Consider the following 24976-nt stretch of genomic DNA (forward strand, 5'->3'; position numbering starts at 1 on the left):
ATTGAAAACATCTATTCAAAATTTTGTAGAACAATGATGGAAACAACAAAGCTTGGCAATCAATGAGAAACAACAGGACATTTTGATAGTGGGGCAACGGAAATCAGATGAGGTATTTCTTGGGCAATGTGATCCTCATAAAGCATGATACATCTGAATAAACAGCTACAGTAGATGATAAGTAGGAGATGATTTCCACAGCTAGTCAAAATGTGATGTGAATATCAGGATTTAACTGTGTGATTTTTGAGTCAAACTCGGTGACCCATGTTTCATGAGTAGTGATTCAACATGAATCCATCTCTCATGAGAATAAATGGAACACTTAGCACTCATTGGATCTAGGTGATGCTCACAGGGGTGAAGCTACAACAGAGTTTAGTAACATGTGAAGTCATTAATCAGTTCGAGCTAGAGGACTTTGGCACATTAATTACTGCATGGAAGTTTTCACAAATAAATTTAACATAAGGAGCAACAAGAGGATAGTTGCCTGCAGTTGTGAGATAGAGGCTTGCTAAGGTTGCAAAAACATATGTCAATGAACCAAGGGAAAATATCAAATAAATTGCTTGGTTGTCTTATGAACATTGTTGGCAATACAATGTAGGTTAACGTATTCAAGAGGTATTGCAAAACCCAAAGGAGAATTAAACATTTTGCTGCAGAAGTCAACCAAAAGCCAATACCCTCACATTAGAAGGAAGAAACTTATATGTTATGATCTGCATGAGAAGCCTGACCTGGGTCTTGTTCCAAAGCAGGAGGTATTACAAAGTTTGTATCCCTTTGAGAAACAACTTCCAGTAAGACCCATGACGAATTTAGATAAAGAAAACCCTGCAGCGGCATTAACATTGTGCATTTGACCATGAAATGCATATAGAACAATGATGGGACAACATGAAATCCAAATACAAAAACCCCAAAACAAGTTCTTTTGATAATACAATAGAGATAAGATCCCAATTATGGCAGCTAGCATCTACAGTATGCAGCGATAAATAAGACATTAGATGCACACTTGGGTCGCATACAACAAGTTCTAGCAGATCAGTTCGAGTACCAATAACTCATGACAGCAAGCTCAAATTAGGAAAATCTCAGCACATATTTCAGTGGCCATGAAAAAGTACACAAATGAAGGTGCCAAAACTAGAACAACAAATTTCTAAGCTCCAACAAATATGACAACAACGAACAACGAAATTCAACATGGCGGCTTAGCAATTACAATAGAAAAGGAGTTTTTTTTTTAAAGGATAATGATAGAGCTTCAACATACCTTCTAGAATAATAACACTGGCGGCCATACAAGGAGAGATCCCTAAGAAACATACAGCAGGTTTGAGATCCTCTAGAAGCTTCAAAAAACAAAAAAATATCCAAAAAACCAACATCCATGGCGGCTTCACAAAAAGACCATCGAAATTCATCAATGGCGGCTGCATGAAACCCCAGTTTCCTCTACATGTTCGAAACCTCCAAATGCAAAGTGAAAGTATGCAAAATGATGAAATGAAGGCATTTTAGGGTCTTTGATATCTCACCCTTTCTTGTTTTTTATAAAATCTTGAAGTCCGGTGTTGCGGGGGGAGTCTTTTTGCCTTTTTTTAATTTCCCCATAGTTGTGAGCTTTTGCCCGAGTCTTCCTACTTGGGACTCAACTCTTTTTATTAATTTGCAAGATTTTTGTTTTGTCTAACTCTTTAGAAGGTTAAATATATATATTTCCTTATTATTTGCTTTTATAATATAATTTTTTTTACTATTTTAATAAATGTTAGCTACTTTATAGGAAAACATTAAGAAATTAATTCTTATTACTTAATATTTTATATAAAAATAATGACTAATAATTATTAAAATAAGAAAGTATAAATCATGTTATAAAAGTTATTAAATTATAGATATTAGCTGATTTATATATTTTTTAAAATATAAGTCATTTAATAAGTAAATAATAGGAAATAAACATTTGTTTTCCTTTTAAAAGAGTTAAGAGGCATATATTTTGCAGATCTTTTATTAAGTGTTGAGTCATGTATGATAAGACTGAGGGGGCAGGAAATCATTGCTTCTGGAGTTTGGCAGGAGTTTTGGGGCTTTATTTATGAGAGGTAGTTGGTGATGTTATGAGACCATGCCTTTTAGGCTATTTGGTACACCTTTCTAAAGTCTTGTAAAAGACTCAAGTTGGCCTTTGGGGTTGAATCTGACCCAGCATTTATGGCTTTTGGTAAAATGCAGTTGGAAAAAGATGTTAAGTATGAGTTTTGCAACTCATTATAGGGGGTTCTGATTGGTGGATGGAGGTTTTGTGGCTTTTTCTCTAAGTCCTGGACTTCATTCTACAAAGTCTATAATTCATTTCTGGAGATGCATTACAGGTTGCAGTAGTGTGATTATACTTGGTGAAGTTATTAGTGAGCCCTTTTCCTTTCTACAATTTCTGTGTGCATTCCAAAATGATTGGATAGTTTAACTTGTGAATGTTTCATTATTCCTTGTTTTTTGTCTCATTTCAGCACCTCTGTGTAGAACAGTAAGTTTGTTTGCAGGTTATAACATGTGTTTTGGGTGAAATTAGTCGAAGGAAGGTATTAGTTTGTCTCCCTTTTTGTAGTTTCAGTGGAAAACCTTATTATAAACCAGTTATGCAAGCCTTTACAGGAAGTTGTGCTTCATTTGTGTTTCATAAAGCTGTATTATCCTCTCTGTTACATGTGGGTTACATTTCCATACCCCTCTTTGGTGTATCACTTTCTTATTTTAGGACTTAAGGTTTAGGTTTTGGTTTTCAGTAACTTCTTCTCCTTTTCCCTCAAGTTTTCTTTAAGTTTCAAGAGGTTATCACTGAGAGATTCAATAGGAGCCGGCCTAGAATTTGGAGGTTTCATCTCACTGTCCAGTCCCACAAAGTGAAGTGAATCCCATGTTAAGTAAGGGTTACTGAATGTTTTCCCATTCAGTAAAGGGTGCAAATCCTGAAACTTAACAGTTTTGGCACGCCCGGTGGGACATCATCTACATTTTCCAACTGTGCTCGTACAGCTGGAAGCCTTATTTTAACCAGCCAATAGGAAATGATGAATTTATGAGAAAGATACAAACACAAAGTTCCAGATCTTTTGAATATCTGTAGCTAGAAACTCCAAAAAGACGTGGAAAGAGTCTTGCTAAAATGAAGCCAGCACCAAGAAGGCAACTATCAGCCCCTGGTTTTTGCGTGTACAACAGAACAGGCCAAAGGAAAGTCAGACGTTCGACAAGTCCATCAGTAAGGGCTGAATTATTTGACATATCTGCTAATTCACCTACAAATTCAGCAAGTACTGGTTTTATACCAGCAGGTACAACAAATATGAGCTTTCAGCAAAGTGTTCCTGCTCAACAACAACTTGTGCAACAACCAGTACAATAGCCTCTACAACAACCTCTGCCAATGGCGAGACAGTTTGCTTTTGTGCCTTTTAATCAAGGGAGCCCCTTGAATTTCATCCAACATCATGATATACCACTTGCAACATTGAAGAGTCTGTCAGATTTTACTAGAGAAAATTAGACTACAGCTTATGAGCACATAAGGGATGTTGCTACTTTGTGCAATGTACATCATGTTACAGAGCAGGATGTGGCTACTAAGTTGTTGGCGACATTTTTAAAGGGGAAAGCATTACAGTGGTTCAGAAGTCTGACTGTTGGGTCTATAGGCTCATGGGATGCCTTGGGTGACGCTTTGACAAAACATTTTGAAGACAAGTTCGACTTCTTGTCACTGGTAGAGCAGCTCACGACTATAAAGTGGGCACCACAAGAACAAATGATGGATTTTAACAACCAATTTCAAAGAACCTGGACTAGAATACCCATTACGGTGAGACCTTCAACCGATCATGCTTTTCTTTATTATTTGAGAAGCTTAAATAGCGATATATCAGTAATGATTCAATCTATGGGAGGTGTTTCGCTGCCTCAAGCTTATGATATCACCATTAAAGCTGAAAATAGTCTTATTCAAGCTGGTAAAATAGCCCCCTAGGCCTCCAATGCCCATTTTTCTGGACATTCACCCAAATATGCCATTGACTATTCCATAATTGAACCAGTTACCTACCGTTCCCAGCCAAGAAATTACCATGGCAGACCCTTTGGCAACTGCAGGCCCTTCACAAGAGCTGTAGGAGATAAAAAACAGTCAGCTCAAGATCGAAAACATGATGCAAAATTTTACTAACGAGCTAGTTAATCTTAAAAAAAAACAGTTCTAGCCTAGGCCGCCTTACCAACAGCAGAATCCAGTTGCAAATCCACCTTACCAATAGAAAAATCAAGGTCAGGCCCAAGGAAATAGACAACCATTTCAAGGTAATGCAATAGGTTATAGGAAAAATATCAATCAAAGACCTTTCTGACCTTATAACCTAGCCCCTCTTAATGCTGCGAATCTAGTAAGAGACATAGTCCCCATGCAAAATAACCTTGCAGTGGATTTTGAATGGTGTTACCCCTATAGCGAACCACATAATCAGGCCACATGCACAAATGGAGTTATCAACTAGGCACTAATGGTACAAAATACAGTGGCAGGACAACAAAATGCCACTTATGATGCACCTGAACAACAACATGACGCACCTACTCCAGAAACTGGCTTCCTTAACTGGCAGAAAGATGAGTTTTGTGTAGTCAATAATGACTCAACAATATTAGCAAATACTTGAGCTAAGAAAAGAGCCCTTGAAATAGAGCAAACAAAAAATAAGGGTAGACTACCTGATACTGTTGAACCATCATCAAGTGCCACAAATGTAGTGGGAGACACTCACATTCCTGTCGCTAAGGAAACCGTTCATAGGCCAGCGAAGCATGGTGCTGTTAAAGCACATCAGAAACCACACTTCACTGCACCATTTAATATCATGGAGAACATGAAGAAGATGAATGTGTCCATGTCAATGTGGGAGACTTTGGCCATCCCTGGTCAGGCGGATATCTTGCAAAAGGCTCTCTCAAATGAAGCAAATCCCTCAAGGGTGATGGATGAACCAGCAAGAGTGGTGTTAACCAACACTAATGAAACAGAGGAGGATAGCGATAAAATTTCCATGGAACCAAATAAGGTAATAAAACCGCCTCCTTTCTATCTTTCCTTGATCATTGGTGATAAACTAGTCCATAACTGTATGGTAGATAGTGGAGCTACAAGCTCAGTCATGGCAAAAAAGATAGCCGACCAGTTAGGACTAAAATACCAACCCATTGAAAAGGGCATTTTTCAGCTTGATGGGAAATCCGTAGGTACTATAGGCGTGATTAGAGATGCGAGTGTCACCCTTCATGTCTGTCCTAATTTTTCCATTCAGCAAGATATCTATGTTATAGATTTACCTCCATACTTTGCCATCTGTTTGTCTAGAGATTTCATAGCAAAGATTGGTGGCTACCTATCATCCGACTGGTCCCACATGCTTTTTAGGACTAGATATGGCACAAAAGTGACGATCAAATCGGAGTTACTTGCAAAAAACCACATAGAGCCTTATGTTCCTAGTGCTGTCAATGCGAACCTGCTTGCATTTGACCAAGCAGAATGTCATACAGCTGCTAAAAATCGAACCCAACTAGATGATGTCCCAAATATTCTTTTTGATGAATGGGCATCAAGTTAAACATATGAAAACCAATTTTACCATATGATGAGTGCTGACTTAGGGACCTACATTATACATGAACAAAGTGAAGTTATTCCCAATCTGGTCAAACCAGTGAATCAGTTGGGAGAATCCCAAGATCAGGTATGGAGCATGTTTTTCAATGGTTCAAGAGGTAAACAAGGTGCTGGTGGAGGCGTCATGCTAGTTTCACCCGACAATGATAGGTACTATGCCGCTTTCAGATTCAGTTTTTTTTGCACCAATAATATAGGAGAGTACGAAGGGTTAGTTCAAGGAATAGAATGGGCAAGAAAGCACAGTATTAAGTGCTTGAGGGTGTATGGTGATAGTGAACTAGTAGTAAATCAAATTAGATGTCTGAATGCTGCAAAACAATGACATTTTAAAGTCTTATAGACATCGTGTTTGGGATTTTCTTGAAAATTTTGATGCATTTAATACAGTGGCTATTCCTAGAAAGGAAAACCAGCATGCCGATAGATTGGCAGCTGTAGGAGCTCAATATGACATTTTCAACAACGTGTCCACTCATACTGATCAGCGTCATATCAGAATCATTACCAGGCCTTTAGTTCCTGATAACGATGTTAGTTGGCAAGTTTTTGACAGCGATGAACAAATTCTACAATTTTTGCTGGAAGAAGACATTTTTTCCAGTTCTAACCAGCAGAGATATAAAGATCAATATGGTGATCAGGTGATACAGTTAAAAAACAACAAGTTACCAAAAGGTTTAGTAACACTGGAAAGTATATTTAATTCTGATGATCAGCTCAGACCAGGAAAAGCCAACTTGCTAGTCAAAGAAAACCAGTATGCAAATCTGAAAATTGCACCAGGTAAATGCCTTAAGTTTGGAAAGGTAAATTCAGCTGAAGAAGAATAAGCTTTTCTTCATTTATTTCAAGAATTCAGTGATGTCTTTGCTTGGCAACACAACAATTTAAAAGGGTTCAATCCAGGACTGGCACAACATACAATAGAGCTCGAACCAGCAGCTAAGCCAGTTCGACAAAAGCAAAGGCCTATTAATCCAAAGCTAGATCCTTTGATGCAAAAAGAAGTTTTCAGATTGATTGAGAGTAAGATAATTTTTCCTATCAAACACACTAGTTGGGTTGCTAACTTGGTCCCAGTAAGGAAGAAAAATGGGGAGCTACGGTTGTGTGTAGATTTTAGGGACTTGAATCGAGTCTCGCTGAAGGATAGACACCCGCTTCCATCCATGGAACAGATTTTGCAAAGTGTATCAGGGGCTGAGAGGTTTTCTTTGCTGGATGGGTACTCGGGTTATAATCAAATCCTGGTGAAGGAGGAAGATTAGTTCAAGACAGCGTTTACAACAAAATGGGGAACAATGGCATACAAGAGAATGCCATTCGGATTGTCCAATGCTGGAGCAACCTTTCAGAAAGCCATGAAAATGGCATTTAGTAATCTGATGTACAGATTTGTCTTAGTTTATTTAGATGATGTTACTGTTTATTCACAAAAAATAGCAAATCATATTGATCACTCGAGGCAGATCTTTGAGCGCTATAGAAAGTTTGGCATCTCATTAAATCCCAAAAAGAGTATTTTTTCTGTGCATGAGGATAAATTACTTGGATACATTGTATCTAAGTCAGGTATTATGGTGGACCCCAAACGAGTTGCAGCAATTTTGGAGCTGCCTCTACCACAACACAAGAAAGGCCTTCAAAGTTTCATTGGCCGCATAAATTTCGTGCAGAGGTTTCTGCCTGACATTGCAACACTTCTCAAACCATTAATGGCCATGCTTAAAAAGAATACAATTTTTACTCGGATAAAGGAAGCCAAAGAAATTTTTTAGGCCATTAAAGACACATTAGCAACATCACCCGTCCTAGTCAATCCTGATTTCAGTAAAGATTTTATTCTTTATGCATGTGGTGTTCATGATGTGATTTCAGCCATGTTGGTACAAAAAAATGCAGAGGGATTGGAACAGCCAATTGTATTCTTCAGCAAAGGACTTGAAGAGTACGAACAATGGTATAGCTTTGTTGAGAAACATATCCTTGCTGTTGTAAAAAGCCTTAAGAAATTTAGGCACTTGCTGACGCATAACAAAGTCATTTTTCGTGTCACGCCTCCAAGCATCAAAGAGTTTCTCCTGAGTAGAGATCTGAATGAGAAAAGAGTTGGCTGGATCACACGCGTCATGTAATATGACGTAGATATCCAGATAACCAAGTTGGTTCGAGGGAAGGGTTTGTGCGAGCAAATCACAGATAAGGATATTTCAAAGCTAGAGGAGCAAGCAAATGCTATTTTGCTGATCGGTACTGCTGGAAACGATGACAGAACAACAAGCTGGTTACAGGATATGATCCATTTTTTAAAAACTAGTCAATTTCCAACCACCTTAGATCGAGCAAAGCGAAGGTATTATCTCTTGCAATCAGCCCCTTTCATGCTGATAAATGATATTCTATACCAAAAAGACTTCAATGGAGTCCTTCTTAGATGCATAGATTCAGATCAAACTACTCAAGTATTGCATGAATTTCATGATGGACATTCAGGAGGACATTTTTCTCCTAGAACAAAAACCTATAAGATTCTTCAAGCTGGCTATTATTGGCCTGATTTATTTAAAGAATGTCATGCACATGTCAGAAAATGTGCTAAATGCGCCATGCTTGCAGGAAAAGAAAGGCTACCAGCTTTGCCCTTGTAGCCAATTAAAACCGAATAGCCCTTTCAAAAGTGGGGCGTTGATTTTATTGGGGCCATTAACCCTCCATCAAGTGTGGGTCACAAGTGGATCATTATGGCCACCAATTATTTCACACGCTGGACTGAGGCAGTAGCGTTAAAGGACGCAAATGAATCAGCAGTCTTAAACTTTTATGATGACATTGTGAATAGATTTGGAGTACCGGATTCCATTATCTCAGATAATGCACTTGCTTTCGTTGGAATGAAAGTCACTAATTGGGCTTTTCATCATGGAATATATCTTAGTACGAGCTCAAATTATTACCCGCAAGGAAATGGATTAGCGAAATCTTCCAACAAGAACCTGATAAGAATCATCAAGCGCAATTTGCAAGATAATCAAAGAGATTGGCATTCAAAATTGAAGGCTACCTTATGGGTTGACAGAATCACCCCAAAACAAATTATTGGAAACTCGCCTTATAGGCTCGTATATGGGAAAGAGGTCAGATTGTCAATTGAGACAGAATTACCAGCACTTGATCTTGCTACACAACTGGTTTTATTTGAGGAAGGTGACCCTATGCTGGTGCGGTGTGCCTAGTTAATGGAGCTGGAAGAAACTAGGAAAAAGGCCATGGAGACCATGGAGTACCAGCAAATGCAAATAAAGAGGAGCTTCGATAAGAGAGCTCAAGCTCGAGAATTCCATGTTGGCAACATGGTACTAAAGTAGGATGTTCTCAAGAGCAGACCCGACCAACACAATAAATTTGATCACATGTGGGCTGGGCCATTTCAAATTGTTGAGTGTAAACAACACAATGCTTACTAGCTGGCTACCATGGATGGAGATGTCTTACCGATCACTATGAATGGGATCCACCTCAAACCATGTTTTGAGGTATGATTTGCAGTCCTGCCTTGTACATAATAAGTTTTTCCCCTTGTTTTCAATAAGTGCGTCTACATTTTAGTTTAGTTTAGTTTCTATTCTAGGTTAGTTTCCTATTTTGTTTGTAGTGTTTTTCAGTTAAGTTGCTGGTTTATGTTGTGGAAGTCATCATACCCACCCATTTCATTCATGCATGCATAAATATGTGTACTCAAATGCACACACATATCCAACATACACATACATATGCACACATATATCGCTGCAAATAAATGTCTGGCTACCAGCCATACATATCTGCATACCCATGCATACGCTGCATACATGCATCCATTTGAGCCCACACATTCACCCATACATCAACCAAATGGTCGACTATGATGATTTCGACTTCTAAAGTTGATACATGAGTTTCTGACCCCTACATACCCATCAATGCAATAAGAGTTTTTGGTCTTACTGAACTCACGTGCATGCATTCAAAACTGAACCAGCAACTTTAGGGGTCGCTTTTTGTCAAGTCTAGGTGCTAGGAATGCATAATCAGACTCTATGCCCGAGGAATAAGAGCAACTAAAAGCAAACTGGTCAAATGTCAAGCAGGCAGACATATAGTAGAAGTCGCCAAAAATGTTACCAAAATTTCACATGCTAAATTTTACTAAGAAGTAACATCACAGAAGACATTGCAATAGAAAGTATTCATTTCTATTCATTTTTATCATTTTGCAATCATTTATGAAACCATGCGCAAAAGAGATACAAATGTTCATTGCATAGATCATCATTGATACGTACAATTTTCATTTTTACAATATGAAATGGATTAATGTGCTGAATAGAGAAAGTCTCACACAAGCCATGAGGATAACTGATTAATTTTCTTTCATCAATAAATACACTAACAGATAAATATATACATGAAAGAAATAGGAATAGAGATAACTAGTCATTGCCTGTTGCTTTGACTAGTTATGGTTTCTTTTCCTGCCACACTTGTCCAGCTCTGAGCTCCACTCTCTCCAATAACTACAAAAACATAAGGCAACTGATGTTAGATACCGAGGGATCTAAGCAATGACTACCTACCTCTACGACTATATTTTCTATTTGTCAATGCATTCCATCATGAAGAAAAACAAGCAGTGATATTGACATTTAATGTTAAAAAGAAATAAAACCATTTGTGAGTGTCACGAGCCTGTGCTCGAACCTCATAAGATATGCAATAGAATAGAAAAGATGAACAGACTAACAAATCTGTATTATGAACTCATCTATGAACATGTGCAACAAGCAAATAGGGGTACCAAGGATGCTGTTTGCATCTTATGACAAGTACCTCAAGTATAAATTGTATTTTGCAGCAAGTCAATTATGTTTTGAACATTGAAAACATCTATTCAAATTTTTTTAGAACAATGATGGAAACAACAAAGCTTGGCAATCAATGAGAAACAACAAGACATTTTGATAGTGGGGCAACGGAAATCAGATGAGGTATTTCTTGGGCAATGTGATCCTCATAAAGCATGATACATTTGAATAAATAGCTACAACAGAGTTTAGTAACATGTGAAGTCATTAATCAGTTCGAGCTAGAGGACTTTGGCACATTAATTACTGCATGGAAGTTTTCACAAATGAATTTAACATAAGGAGTAGCAAGGGGACGGTTGCCTGCAGTTGTGAGATAGAGGCTTGCTAAGGTTGCAAAAACATATGTCAATGAACCAAGGGAAAATATCAAATAAATTGCTTGGTTGTTTTATGAACATTGTTGGCAATACAATGTAGGTTAACGTATTCAAGAGGTATTGCAAAACCTAAAGGAGAATTAAACATTTTGCTGCAGAAATCAACCAAAAGCCAATACCCTCACATTAGAAGGAAGAAACTTATATGTTATGATCTGCATGAGAAGCCTGACTTGGGTCTTGTTCCAAAGCAGGAGGTATTACAAAGTCCGTATCCCTTTGAGAAACAACTTCCAGTAAGACCCATGACTAATTTAGATAAAGAAAACCCTATAGCGGCATTAACATTGTGCATTTGACCATGAAATGCATATAGAATAATGATGGGACAACATGAAATCCAAATACAAAAACCCCAAAACAAGTTCTTTTGATAATACAATAGAGATAAGATCCCAATTATGGCGGCCAGCATCTACAATATGCAGCGATAAATAAGACATCAGATGCACACTTGGGTCGCATACAACAAGTTCTAGCAGATCAATTCGAGTGCCAATAACTCATGACAGCAAGCTCAAATTAGGAAAATCTCAGCACATATGTCAGTGGCCATGAAAAAGTACACAAATGAAGGTGCCAAAACTAGAACAACAAATTTCTAAGCTCCAGCAAATATGACAACAACAAACAACGAAATTCAACATGGCGGCTTAGCAATTACAACAGAAAAGGAGTTTTTTTTTTAAAAGGATAATGACAGAGCTTTAACATACCTTCCAGAATAATAAAAATGGTGGCCATACAAGGAGAGATCCCTAAGAAACATACAGCAGGTTCGAGATCCTCTAGCAGCTTCAAAAAATAAAAAAATCTCCAAAAAACCAACATCCATGGCGGCTTCACAGAAAGACCATCGAAATTCATCAATGGCGGCCGCATGAAACCCCAGTTTCCTCTACATGTTCGAAACCTCCAAATGCAAAGTGAAAGTATGCAAAATATGAAATGAAGGCATTTTAGGGTCTTTGATATCTTGCCCTTTCTTGTTTTTGATAAAATTTTGAAGTCCGGTGTTGGGGGGGGGAAGTCTTTTTGCCTTGTTTTAATTTCCCCATAGTTGCGAGCTTTTGCTCGAGTCTTCCTACTTGGGACTCAACTCTTTTTATTAATTTGCAAGGTTTTTGTTTTGTCTAACTCTTTCGAAGGTTAAATATATATATTTCCTTATTATTTGCTTTTATAATATAATTATTTTTACTATTTTAATAAATGTTAGCTACTTTATAGGAAAACATTAAGAAATTAATTCTTATTACTTAATGTTTTATATAAAAATAATGACTAATACTTATTAAAATAAGAAAGTATAAATCATGTTATGAAAGTTATTAAATTATAGATATTAGATGATTTATATATTTTTTAGAATATAAGTCATTTAATAAGTATCTTTTAATAAGTAAATAATAGGAATTAAATATTTGTTTTCCTTTTAAAAGATTTAAGAGGCATATATTTTTCAGATCTTTTATTAAGTGTTGAGTCATGTATGACAAGACTGGGGGGGCAAGAAATCATTGCTTCTGGAGTCTGGCAGGAGTTTTGGGGCTTCATTTATGAGAGGTAGTTGGTGATGTTATGAGACCATGCCTTTTAGGCTATTTGGTACACCTTTCTGAAGTCTTGTAAAAGACTCAAGTTGGCCTTTGGGGTTGAATCCAACCCAGCATTTATGGCTTTTGGTAAAATACAGTTGGAAAAAGATGTTAAGTATGAGTTTTGCAACTCATTGTAGGGGGTTCTAATTGGTGGATGGAGGTTTTGTGGCTTTTTCTCTAAGTCCTGGACTTCATTCTACAAAGTCTGTAATTCATTTCTGGAGATGCAATACAGGTTGCAGCAGTGTGATTATACTTGGTGAAGTTATCAGTGAGCCCTTTTCCTTTCTACAATTTCTGTGTGCATTTCAAAATGATTGGATAGTTTAACTTGTGAATGTTTCATTATTCCTTATTTTCTCTCTCATTTCAGCACCTCTGTGTAGAACAGTAAGTTTGTTTGCAGGTTATAACATGTGTTTTGGGTGAAATTAGTCAAAGGAAGGTATTAGTTTGTCTCCCTTTTTGTAGTTTCAGTGGAAAACCTTATTATAAACCATCTATGCAAGCCTTTATAGGAAGTTGTGCTTCATCTGTGTTTCATAAAGCTGTATTATCCTCTCTGTTACATGTGGGTTACATTTCCATACCCCTCTTTGGTGTATCACTTCCTTATTTTAGGACTTAAGGTTTAGGTTTTGGTTTTCAGCAACTTCTTCTCCTTTTCCCTCAAGTTTTCTTTAAGTTTCAAGAGGTTATCACTGAGAGATTCAATAGGAGCCAGCCTAGAATCTGGAGGTTTCATCTCACTGTCCAGTCCCACAAAGTGAAGTGAATCCCATGTTAAGTAAGGGTTACTGAATGTTTTCCCATTCAGTAAAGGGTGCAAATCCTGAAACTTAACAGTCCCTAGAGGTCCTAGGAACCCTAAGGACATATTAGAATCATTCTTATGGGTCGAAGGGGGTCAAAGGTTGACCTATGACCCCCTTTGACACATTACATGATGACATATATCCCTAGGGGCCCTGGGACCCCTAAGGACATATTAGAATCGTTCATATGGGTCAAATGAGGTCATAGGTTGACCTATGACCCCCTTCAACCCATTACATGAAGACATTTGTCCCTAGGGGTTCTAGGACCCCTAGGGACATATTAGAATCGTTCATATGGGTCAAAGGGGGTCATAGGGTGACCTGGGACCTCCTTCAACCCATTAAATGATGACATATGTCCCTAGGGGTCCTAGGACCCATAGGGACATATTAGAATTGTTCATATGGGTCAAAGGAGATTATAGGTTGACCTATGACCTCCGTCGACCCATTAAATGATGACATATGTCCCTAGGGGTCCAAGGACCCATAGGGACATATTATAATTGTTCATATGGATAAAAGGGGGTCATAGGTTTACCTATGAACCCCTTCAACCCATTAAATGATGACATATGTCCCTAAGGGTCCTAAGATGCCTAGGGACATATTAGAATTATTCATATGGGTCAACGGGGGTCATAGGTTGACCTATAACCCCCTTTGACCCATTACATGATGACATTTGTCTCGTGGACCCCTAGGGACATATGAGAATCATTCTTATGGGTCAAAGGGGGTCATAGGTTGACCTATGACCCCCTTTGACACATTAGATGATGACATATGTCCCTGAGGGTCCTAGGTCCCCTAGGGACATATTAGTATCATTCATATGGGTCGAAGGGGGTCATAGGTTGACCTATGATCCCCTTCAACTCATTAAATGATGACATATGTCCCTAGGGGGTCCTAGAACTGCTAAAAACATATTAGAATCGTTCATATGGGTCAAAGGGGGTCATAGGTTGACCTATGACCCCTTTTGACCTATTACATGACGACATATGTCCCTACGACCCCTAAGGACATATGAAAATCGTTCTTATGGGGTCAAAGGGACCTATGACTCCCTTCAATGCATTACATGGTGACATATGTCCCTAGGGGTCCTAGGACCCCTAAGAAAATATTAGAATCATTTTTATGGGTCAAAGGTGGTCATAGGTTGACCTACGACCCGCTTCGACACATTACATAATAACATATGTCCCTAGGGGTCCTCGAAACTTTAGGGACATATAAGAATCATTCTTATGGGTCTAAGCGGGTCATAGGTTGACCTATGACCCCCTTGACCCATTACATGATGACATATGTCTAGACCCCTAGGGACATATTAGAATGCTTCTTATGGGTGAAAGGTGGTTATAGGTTGACCTATGTCCCCTTCGATAAATTACATGATGACATATGTCCAAAGGGGTCATTGAAACCTTAGAGACATATTAGAATCATTTTTATGGGTCAAAGGAGGTCATAGGTTGACCTATGACCCCCTTTGACCCTTTACATGACGACATATGTCCCTAGGGGTCCTAGGACCCCTAGGGACATGCTAGAATCATTCTTATAGGTCAAAGGGGGTCATAGGGTGACCTATGACACCTTTAAACCCATTACATGAAGACATATGTCCCTAGGGGTCCTAGGACCCCTAGGGACATATTAGAATAATTCTTATAGGTCAAACAAGGTTATAGGTCAACCTATGACCTCCTTTGACCCATTACATGATGACATATGTCCCTACGGGTCATAGGACACCTAGGGACATATTAGAATTGTTCATATGAGTCAAAGGAGATCATAGGTTGACCTATGACCCCATTCGACTCATTAAATGATGACATATGTTGTTAGGGATCCTACAACCCCTAGGGACATATTAGAATTGTTCATATGGGTCAAAGGTAGTCATAGGTTGACCTATGACCCATTTTGACCCATTAAATGATAAAATGTTCTTAGGGCTCCTAGGACCGCTAGAGATATATTAGAATTGTTCATATGGGTCGAGGGCAGTCATAGGTTGACCTATGACCCCCTTTGACCCATTACATGATGACATATGTCCCTAGGACCCCTAGGGACATATGAAAATCGTTCTTATGGGTCAAAGGGTGTCATAGGTTGATCTACGACCCCCTTCAACACATTACATGACGACATATGTCCCTATGAGTCCTAGGACCCCTAGGGACATATTAGAATGGTTCATATGAGTCGAAGGGGGTCATAGGTTGACCTATGATCTCTTTAGACATATTAGAATTGTTCATATGGGTCAAAGGGGGTCATAGGTTCACCTATGACCCCTTTTGACTCGTTACATGATGACATATGTCCCTAGGACCCCTAGGGACATATGAGAATTGTTCTTATGGGTCAAAGGGGGTCATAGGTTGACCTATGACCCCTTTCAATGTATTACATGATGACATATGTCCCTAGGGGTCCTAGGACCCATAGGAAAATATGAAAATCATTCTTATGGGTAAAAGTTGGTCATAGGTTGACCTATGATCCGCTTTGACCCATTACATGATGACATATGTCCCTAATAGTTTTCAAAACCCTAGAGACATATTAGAATCATTCTTATGAGTCTAAGAGGGTCATAGGTAGACCTATGAACCCATTTGACCCATTACATGATGACATATGTCCCTAGGAGTCCTACGATCCCTTAGGGACATATTAGAATGCGTCTTATGGGTCAAAAGGGGTGATAGGTTGACCAATGACTCCATTTGACGCATTACATAATGAAATATGTCCAAAGGGGTCCTAGGACCCCTAGAGACATATTAGAATTATTCTTATGGGTCAAAGAGGGTCATAGGTTGACCTATGACTCCCTTTGACCCTTTACATGATGACATATCTCTCTAGGGGTCCTATAACCCCTAGGAACATATTAGAATAATTCTTATGGGTCAAAGGGGGTCATAGGTTGACCTATGATCTTCTTTGACCCATTACATGATGACATATGTCCCTTGGGGTCCTAGGACTCCTAAGGACATATTAGAATGCTTCATATGGGTCTAATGGGGTCATAGGTTGACCTATGACCCTTTTCGACCCATTAAATAATGACATATATTCCTAGGGGCATATTAAAATCATTCATATGGGTCAAAGGGGGTCATAGGTTGACCTATCACCCCCTTTGACCAATTACATGACGACATATGTCCCTAGGGTTCCTAGGACTCTTAGGGACATATAAGAATAATTCTTATGGGTCAAAAGTGGTCATAAGTTGACCTATGACATGCTTCGACCCATTACATGATGACATATGTTCCTAGGGATCCTAGGAACCCTAGGGACATATTAGAATCATTCTTATGGGTCTAAGGGGGTCATAGGTTGACCTATGACCCCTTTCGATCCACTAAATGACGACATATGTCCCTAAGGGGTCCTAGGAACCCTAGGGACATATTAGAATCGTTCTTATGGGTCAAAGGGGGCCATAGGGTGACCTATGATCCCCTTTAACCTATTACATGATAACATATGTTCTTAGGGGTTCTAGGACCCCTAGGTAGATATTAGAATCGTTCTTATGAGTTGAAGGGGATCATAAGTCAACCTATGAGCCACTTTGACCCATATGAACAATTCTAATATGTCCTTAGGGATCCTAGGACTCCTAAGGACATATGTTGTCATGCAATAGGTCGAAGGGGGTCATAGGTTAAACTATGACCCCATTTGACCCATATGAACAATTCTAATATGCCCCTAAGGGTCTTAGAACATCTAGGGACATATGTCATCATGTAATCGATCAAAGGGGGTCATAAGAGTCATAGTTCAACCTATGACCCCCTTGAACCCATAAGAATGATTCTAATATGTCTCTAGGGGTCCTAGGACTGCTAAGGACATATGTCATCATTTAAAGGGTGAAAGGGGGTAATAAGACAACCTATGACCCCCTTTGACTAATAAGAACAATTCTAATATGTCTTTAAGGGTTCTAAGACTGTTAAGTACATATGTCATTATTTAATGGGTTGAAGGGGGTCATAGGTCAACCTATGACAACTTTTGACCCATATGAAGCATTCTAATATATCCCTAAGGGTCTTAGGACTCCTAGGGATATATGTCATCATGTAATGTGTTGAAGTGGGTTATAAGTCAACCTATGACCCCTTTACACCCATAAGAACGATTCTAATATATCCCTAGGGGTCCTAGGACCCCTAGGGACATATGTCATCATGTAATGAGTTGAAGGGAGTCATAGGTCACCCTATGAGTCCCTTTAACCCATAAGAACAATTCTAATATGTCCGTAAGGGTTCTAGGACCCCAAGGGACATATGTCATCATTTAATGAGTTAAAGGGGGTCATAGGTCAACCTATAACACCCTTTGACCCATATAAAGCATTCTAATATGTCTGTAGGGGTCGTAGGATCCCTAAGGACATATGTCGTCATGTAATAATTTGAAGGGGGTCATATGTCACCCTATGACCCCCTTTTACCCATAAGAATGATTCTAATATGTCCCTAGGGGTCCTAGGACCCCTAGGGACATATGTTGTCATTTAATGGGTAAAAGGAGGTCATAGGTCATCCTATGACCCTGTTTGACCCATATGAAGCATTCTAATGTGTTAGACCTCTAGAGACATGTCATCATGTAATGTATCGAATGTGGTCATAGGTCAACTTATGACTCCCTTTGAATCATACGAACGATTCTAATATGTCCCTAGTGGTATTAAGACCCCTAAGAACATATGTCATCATTTAATGGGTCGAAGGGGGTCATAGGTTAACCTATAACCCCCTTTGATCCATATTAACGATTCTAATATGTCCTTACGGGTCCTAGGACCCCTAGGGACATATGTCGTCATGTAATGGGTCAAAGAGGGTCATAGGTCAACCTATGACCCCCTTTGACCTATATGAAAGATTCTAATATGTCCCTAGGGGTCCTAGGACCCCTAGAGACATATGTCATCATATAATGGGTCATGAAAAATTCTAAGACGTCCCTAAGGGTCCTAGGACCCCTAGGGACATATGTCATCATGTAATGGGTTGAAAGAGGTCATAGGTCAACCTATGACCCCCTTTGACCCATATGAACGAATCTAATATGTTCCTAGGGACATATGTCGTCATGTAATATGTCAAAGGGGGTCATAGGTTAACCTGTGACCCCCTTTGATCCATAAAAGTGATTCTAATATGTCCCTAGGGGTGCTAGGACCCCTAGGGAGATATGTCATCATTTGATTGGTTGAAGGGGGTCATATGTCAACCTATGACCTCCTTTGACTCATATGAAGCATTCTAATATGTCCCTAGGACCCCTATGGACATATGTCATCAGGTAATGGGTTGAAAGGGGTCATAGGTCACCCTATGACCCCTTTGACCCATTAGAAGGATACTAATATGTCCCTAGGGGTCTTAGGACCCCTAGGGACATATGTCATCATGTAATGGGTCGAAGGGGGTCATAGGTCAACCTATAACCCCCTTTGACCCATCAGAACGATTCTAATATGTCCTTAGGGGTCCTAGCACCCGTAGGGACAAATGTGGTTATTTAATGGGTTGAACCCGTTGATCCATAATAATGATTCTAATATGTCCCTAGGGGTCCTAGGACCTGTAGGGACATATGTCGTCATTTAATGGCTCAAAGGGGGTCATTGGTAAACCTATGACCCCCTTTGACCCATATAAACAATTCTAATATGTCCTTAAAGATCCTAGGACCCCTGGAGACATATGTCATCATGTAATGGGTCGAACGGGGTCATAGGTCAATCTATGACCCCCTTTAACCCATATGAATGATTCTAATATGTCCTTAAGGATCTTAGGACCCCTAGGGACATATGTCGTCATGTAATAGGTCAAAGATTCTAGTATGTCCCAAGGGGTTTTAGGACCCCTAGGGATATATGTTGTCATTTAATGGGTCGAAGGGGGTCATAGGTCAACCTATGACCCCCTTTGACCCATATGAAACATTCTAATATGTCCCTAGGGGTCCTATGACCCTAGGGACATATGTTATCATGTAATAGGTCAGAGGGGGTTATAGGTCAACCTATGACGCCCTTTGACCCATGAGAATGATTGTAATATGTCTTTAGGGGTCCTAGGAACCCTAGCTATATATGTCATCATTTAATGGGTCCAAGGTGGTCATAGGTCAACCTATGACACCCTTTGACCCATATGAAGCATTTTAATATGTCCCTAGGTGTCCTAAGACCTATAGGGACATATGTCATGATGTAATGTGTCGAAGTGGGTCATAAGTCAACCTATGACCCCCTTTGACCCATAAGAACGATTCTAATATGTCCCTAGGGGTCCTAGGACCCCTAGGGACATATGTCATTATCAATGGGTCGAAGGGGGTCATAGGTCACCCTATGAGCCCCTTTGACCCATAAGAATGATTCTAATATGTCCCTAGGGGTCCTAGGACCCCTAGAGACATATGTCATCATTTAATGGGTCAAAAACCTTTGACCCATATGAAGCATTCTAATATGTCCCTAGGGGTCCTAAGACCCCTAGGGACACATTTCATCATGTAATGTGTCGAAGGGGCACGTCATAGTTCACCCTATGACCTCCTTCAAACCATATGAAAGATTCTAATATGTCCCTAGGGGTCTTAGGACCCTTAGGGACATATGTCATCGTGGAATGTGTCGAAGGAGGTCATATGTCACCCTATGATCCCCTTCGACCCATATGAATGATTCTAATATGTCCCTAGGGGTCTTAGGACTCCTAAGGACATATGTCATGATGGAATGTGTTGAAGGTGGTCATAGGTCACCCTATGACCCCTTTCCGCCCATATAAATGGTTCTAATATGTCCCTAAGGGTCCTAGGACCTCTAGGGACAAATGTCATCTTGTAATATGTCGAAAGGGTTCATAGGTCATCCTGTGACCCCCTTCAACTCATATAAACTATTCTAATATGTCCCTAGGGGTCCTAAGATCCTAAGGGACATAGCTCGTCATGGAATGTGTTGAAAGGGGTCATAAGTCATTCAGTGAGCCTTTTCGACCCATATAAATGACTCTACTAGAAATAATATAGTAATAATAATAATAATATAGTATAACAATCACACACACACACACACACAGATATATATATATATATATATATATATTTATATTTATAAAATTTATAAATTATAATAATAATAACATAATATATTATTATATATTAATAATATAAGTCATAATATTAATAATATATTATAGATTATAATTTACATATGATAATAATAATAATATATTATAGATTATAATTTAAATATATGATAATAATAATAACATAATATATTATTATATATTAATAGATTATATATTATATCTTTACGTTATGTTATTATTATTATTATATATATATATATAAAAAAAATATAATATTACATTATTATATAATATATAGATTATATATTATTTTATATATAATAGTTATGTTATTATATTATATATTTATAGATTATATATTATATCTTTACATATTTCATAACTCAAATTAGTTATATCACTTGCAAATTTATTTTTCCCTCTAATTTTTGTGCCTTTTCCCTCCAATTTTTATGCCACTGATATCGGATATCTGATAAGGCTTGGGCCTTAGTTTCCAGGTTTGGTACCTGGATAGGTGAAAAAAAGTCAGAATGGATTTTGAGGCGCTTTTAGACGTGTTCAAACTCTATTTTTTTTACATTGCCACTTTTTGGCACACCATGATCTTGCACATACCCAATTTTGAGTGTAACTATCTTCAAATTCTTGTTGAAGTTTAGAAATTGTTGATTTTAGAAAAAAGGTGTCCACTTATACCTCCCTTTTGGCACCACAACTTGGTGCACTTACCCCCTAGCTTTAAATCTTTTCTTACCTCTATCCTCTTATTTCAACCTATAAACCCATTTATTCTGTAAATCCCTTTTACCTATAGGCAACTTGCATAAATCCCATGTCTGATTTTTTAGTAAGGAGTCCATTTCTTCTTTTATTGTAGACTCTCACCGAGTCTTAGTATCCACCTACACAACTTCATCATAACATTTAGGTTCACCAACATCTATTAATAAAATAGAATACAAATTAAGAGGGAGAAAATCTTTCTAGAGGTCTACTCAGCCTTGTTGACCATCTAACATTCACTAGGGTGTGACCATCTAACCTTCACTAGGGTGTGTGTTATTTGTTGTTGTGTTTGTTGCGGAGCATGAGGAATAGCTAGAACATCACCTTTTGGAGTATCATCCAACACTAAATAATCATTTTTTTTCTTCTCATGTTGCTGCAATAGATCTTTGCACAACACTTTCTCATTGAATATGACATCCCTATTTTTTACAATTTTATGATTTTCAAAATCGCAAAGCCTATAACCAAATTCATCAATTCCATATCCAAAAAATAGACATTTGTTTGACTTATCTTCCAGCTTGGTTCTATTTTCACAATCAATTTGTGGAAATGCTTCACAACCAAAGCTTCTGAGAAAATAATAACTTGCCTTCTTACTAGTCCATGCTTTCTCTGGAGCACCACAACCCAAAGGAGTAGAGGGACCTCTATAAATATAATATACAATAGTATTGAAAACCTCAATCCACATGTTTAAGGACATCCCAACATGCAACCTCATTCTTCTTGCACACTCCATTATTGTCTTGTTCATGCGTTCATCTACTCCATTTTCCTGTGGAGTCCTTGGAATAGCTTTTTGTCTATGAATACCATTAGTGGAGAAATAATCTTCAAATTCATAATTGTAATACTCACCACCATTATTAGATTTGAGAAATTTTAATCTTTTACTAGTCTCATTTTCAACCAAGCATTTCCATTTTTAAAAAGTTTGAAATACATTAGATTTCTATCTAAAGAAATAAACTCATACTTTTCTAGTTGCATCATCAATAAGTGTAACATAATAATGAAAGCCACTAAGGGAAGATACTTGAGCTGGTTCCTATACATCTGAATGCACAAGCTCAAATTTCTCATTTTTCTTTTCCTTCCCACTCTTCACAAAACTCTCTTTTGTTTTCCATACACACAACTTTCATTGAAATCCATATTGACAAATTTCAAACCTCGTATAAATTTCTTTCAATGAAGTAATTTCTTATGTTTCTCACTCATGTGCCCAAGTTTGTTGTGCCATAGCACTATATCAGAATCTACAATAATTGTTTGTTTTCCTTCCTCAACTGCAACAACTATTCCTAAATATTCATTTTTCTCTAAAACAATTAAAGTAGAAGGAACAATATGACATGTACAAATATATAAGGTGCTTACTTTCACACCTTTTGTTACTACAAGTGAACCTTTTGAAACCTTCCAATTTTTATCATTAAAAGTAACTACACAACCCTCATCACTAAGTTGCTTTGCTGAAATTAAATTCCTAACATCCTTGGAACATTTCTTACCTCATTCTGCAACTTAATCTTAACTTTTCCCTTTCTAACAATCTAATAGGGTTCATTATCTTTGAAATAAACAAGCCCAAAATACCCTTGGACATAATAAATAGAATAACCTCTTTGGGGTATAGCATGAAATAAAGCCCCAGAATCTAAAACCCAAGAATCATCAACACTTTCTAAACAAAGAAGCAAATAATCCTCTTCAGATTTGTTACATACCACACTTGCCTCCTTGTTCCCTTTAGGTTTATTTCCTTCAATATTCTTTTGAGTTCAACAATATTTCTTTTTATGCCTTGGTTTACCATAGTACCAACAATCTCTTGGTCTTCTGGATTGAGACCTCTTTCCCTTTGATTTTCCTCTTGATTTCCCATGATTTTCAGAATTACTTCCTCTCTCAATCATTCTACCTTTGCTTTGTGCGTTCAAAGCACTTCCTAATGTAGATCCACGTTAGGTTTTCCTATGAGTTTCCTCACTTAGAATAACACCAATCACATCATCAAATTTTAGGGTATTAGATCCAAAAAGAGAATTACTCACAACCATTACCAAGCCATTCAAGCTTTCAGGCAAAGAACACAAAATCAAGAGAACCCTAATTTTTTCATCAAAATTGACATTCACAGAAGATAACTAACTAGTAACTATACTAAACTGATTTAAATGATCTACAATAGATCCACCTTCTCTCATCTTCATATTAAATAAACACTTCATGAGTAATACCTTGTTTGAAGTGAAGGGCTTTTCATATAGTTTCGCTAGGGTTTGTAAAAACTCTTTCGCCATCTTCTCTTTTGTAATGTTAAATGTCACTAATGGTGCCAAGAATAATCAAATAATTCCAAGTACCTTTCTATCTAAAATCTTGTAGTCCTCATCCATTCTTGGCTTTTCCTTCCAATGGCTTCCATGAATCTTTCTGATAAAGATAGTCCTCCATTTGTATTTTCCATAACTGAAATTTCTACCAATAAAACTTCTCAACCTTCAACTTACCCTCATTTTCCATCACTCCCACTCAACCATGAGACCTTCTTGTAGAGGATTGCTATAAAAAAATGACGATGGTCTGGCTTAAAAAAATGATGACAACCTGGCTCTAATACCACTTGTTAGGATTAACCACAGATAGAAATAATAGCTACATGCAAATATAACCCATATCAAAAAATAATAAAACACAAAGAAGAGAACATAAGACAAAAGGATTTAACATGGTTCACTGAATCCCTGGGCTACATCCAACAACAACTCCAATATTATTATTATCAAGTGATTACAATTCACAATCTCTTATAGCTTAATACCATCACAAGAAGCTTGTACAATCTAATCATACATTATGAAATCCCTAACCCTAATCCATTTTATACAAGCTTTTTTCGCTCACAAAATTAGGGCTAGAATAAGTTGTCCAATAGAAAAATAATAGCCAGTGCCTTTTACAATAGTGAATCATTTTTGGCTTTGAGGGTGTTGTGCCAAAACCTCCATGGGGGCGTTGTTCTCAGCCCCACCTTGTATTGTGAGAGGGAGTGCACTTGGCGTGCTATCCCCAAACTCCTGTAAAATAATTTGGGGGGAAATTGCGCTGAATAAACCTCTGAGTCTGATTAGGCTCCACAACACAACAAATAGGCCTTATCAATGATCACAATTCTATAGAAAAGGGAAAATGAAAGAATAGATGATCTACACTCACACCATCCTGATAGCACATAGTACATATATTAATGAATTGAAATTCTTTTTTATCAAAAAAAGTCTATAACTTTGGATTTTTTTTGTGAACAAAGCATCAAAAATAGTAATTTTAGGGGTGCAAAATTTTCTCTAATTTAAGTTTTGGGATCTAAGGAGAAGAATCTCTATCAAGTAACAAGAAGATTTTACAAATATATCATTGAAGGAATTAGGCTTCCAAACTGATTTTATTTATATTGCCTAGAAGATGGTTATCTCCAAGGATATTTGTAATATCATTACAACTCATTTCCTAATTTTTCAGCCAACCATTCCTCAATTCTCCATTTCTAATTGATGCAGGAG

General features: G+C 37.9%; 1 protein-coding gene across 1 annotated transcript; it reads left to right on the plus strand.

Moving 5' to 3' along the window:
* The first annotated feature begins 7630 nt into the window (after positions 1-7630).
* LOC149539605 (uncharacterized) lies at positions 7631-8382 on the plus strand. Its single transcript, XM_089802596.1, has 2 exons — positions 7631-7694; positions 7880-8382. The coding sequence occupies exons 1-2, from the start codon at positions 7631-7633 to the stop codon at positions 8380-8382; spliced, it is 567 nt and encodes a 188-aa protein (XP_089658722.1).
* Positions 8383-24976: the final 16594 nt, after the last annotated feature.

This window comes from Cupressus sempervirens, chromosome 9 (assembly GCF_028749045.1).
Source record: "Cupressus sempervirens isolate cs-2001-9-10 chromosome 9, ASM2874904v1, whole genome shotgun sequence".
Lineage (NCBI taxonomy): Eukaryota > Viridiplantae > Streptophyta > Pinopsida > Cupressales > Cupressaceae > Cupressus > Cupressus sempervirens.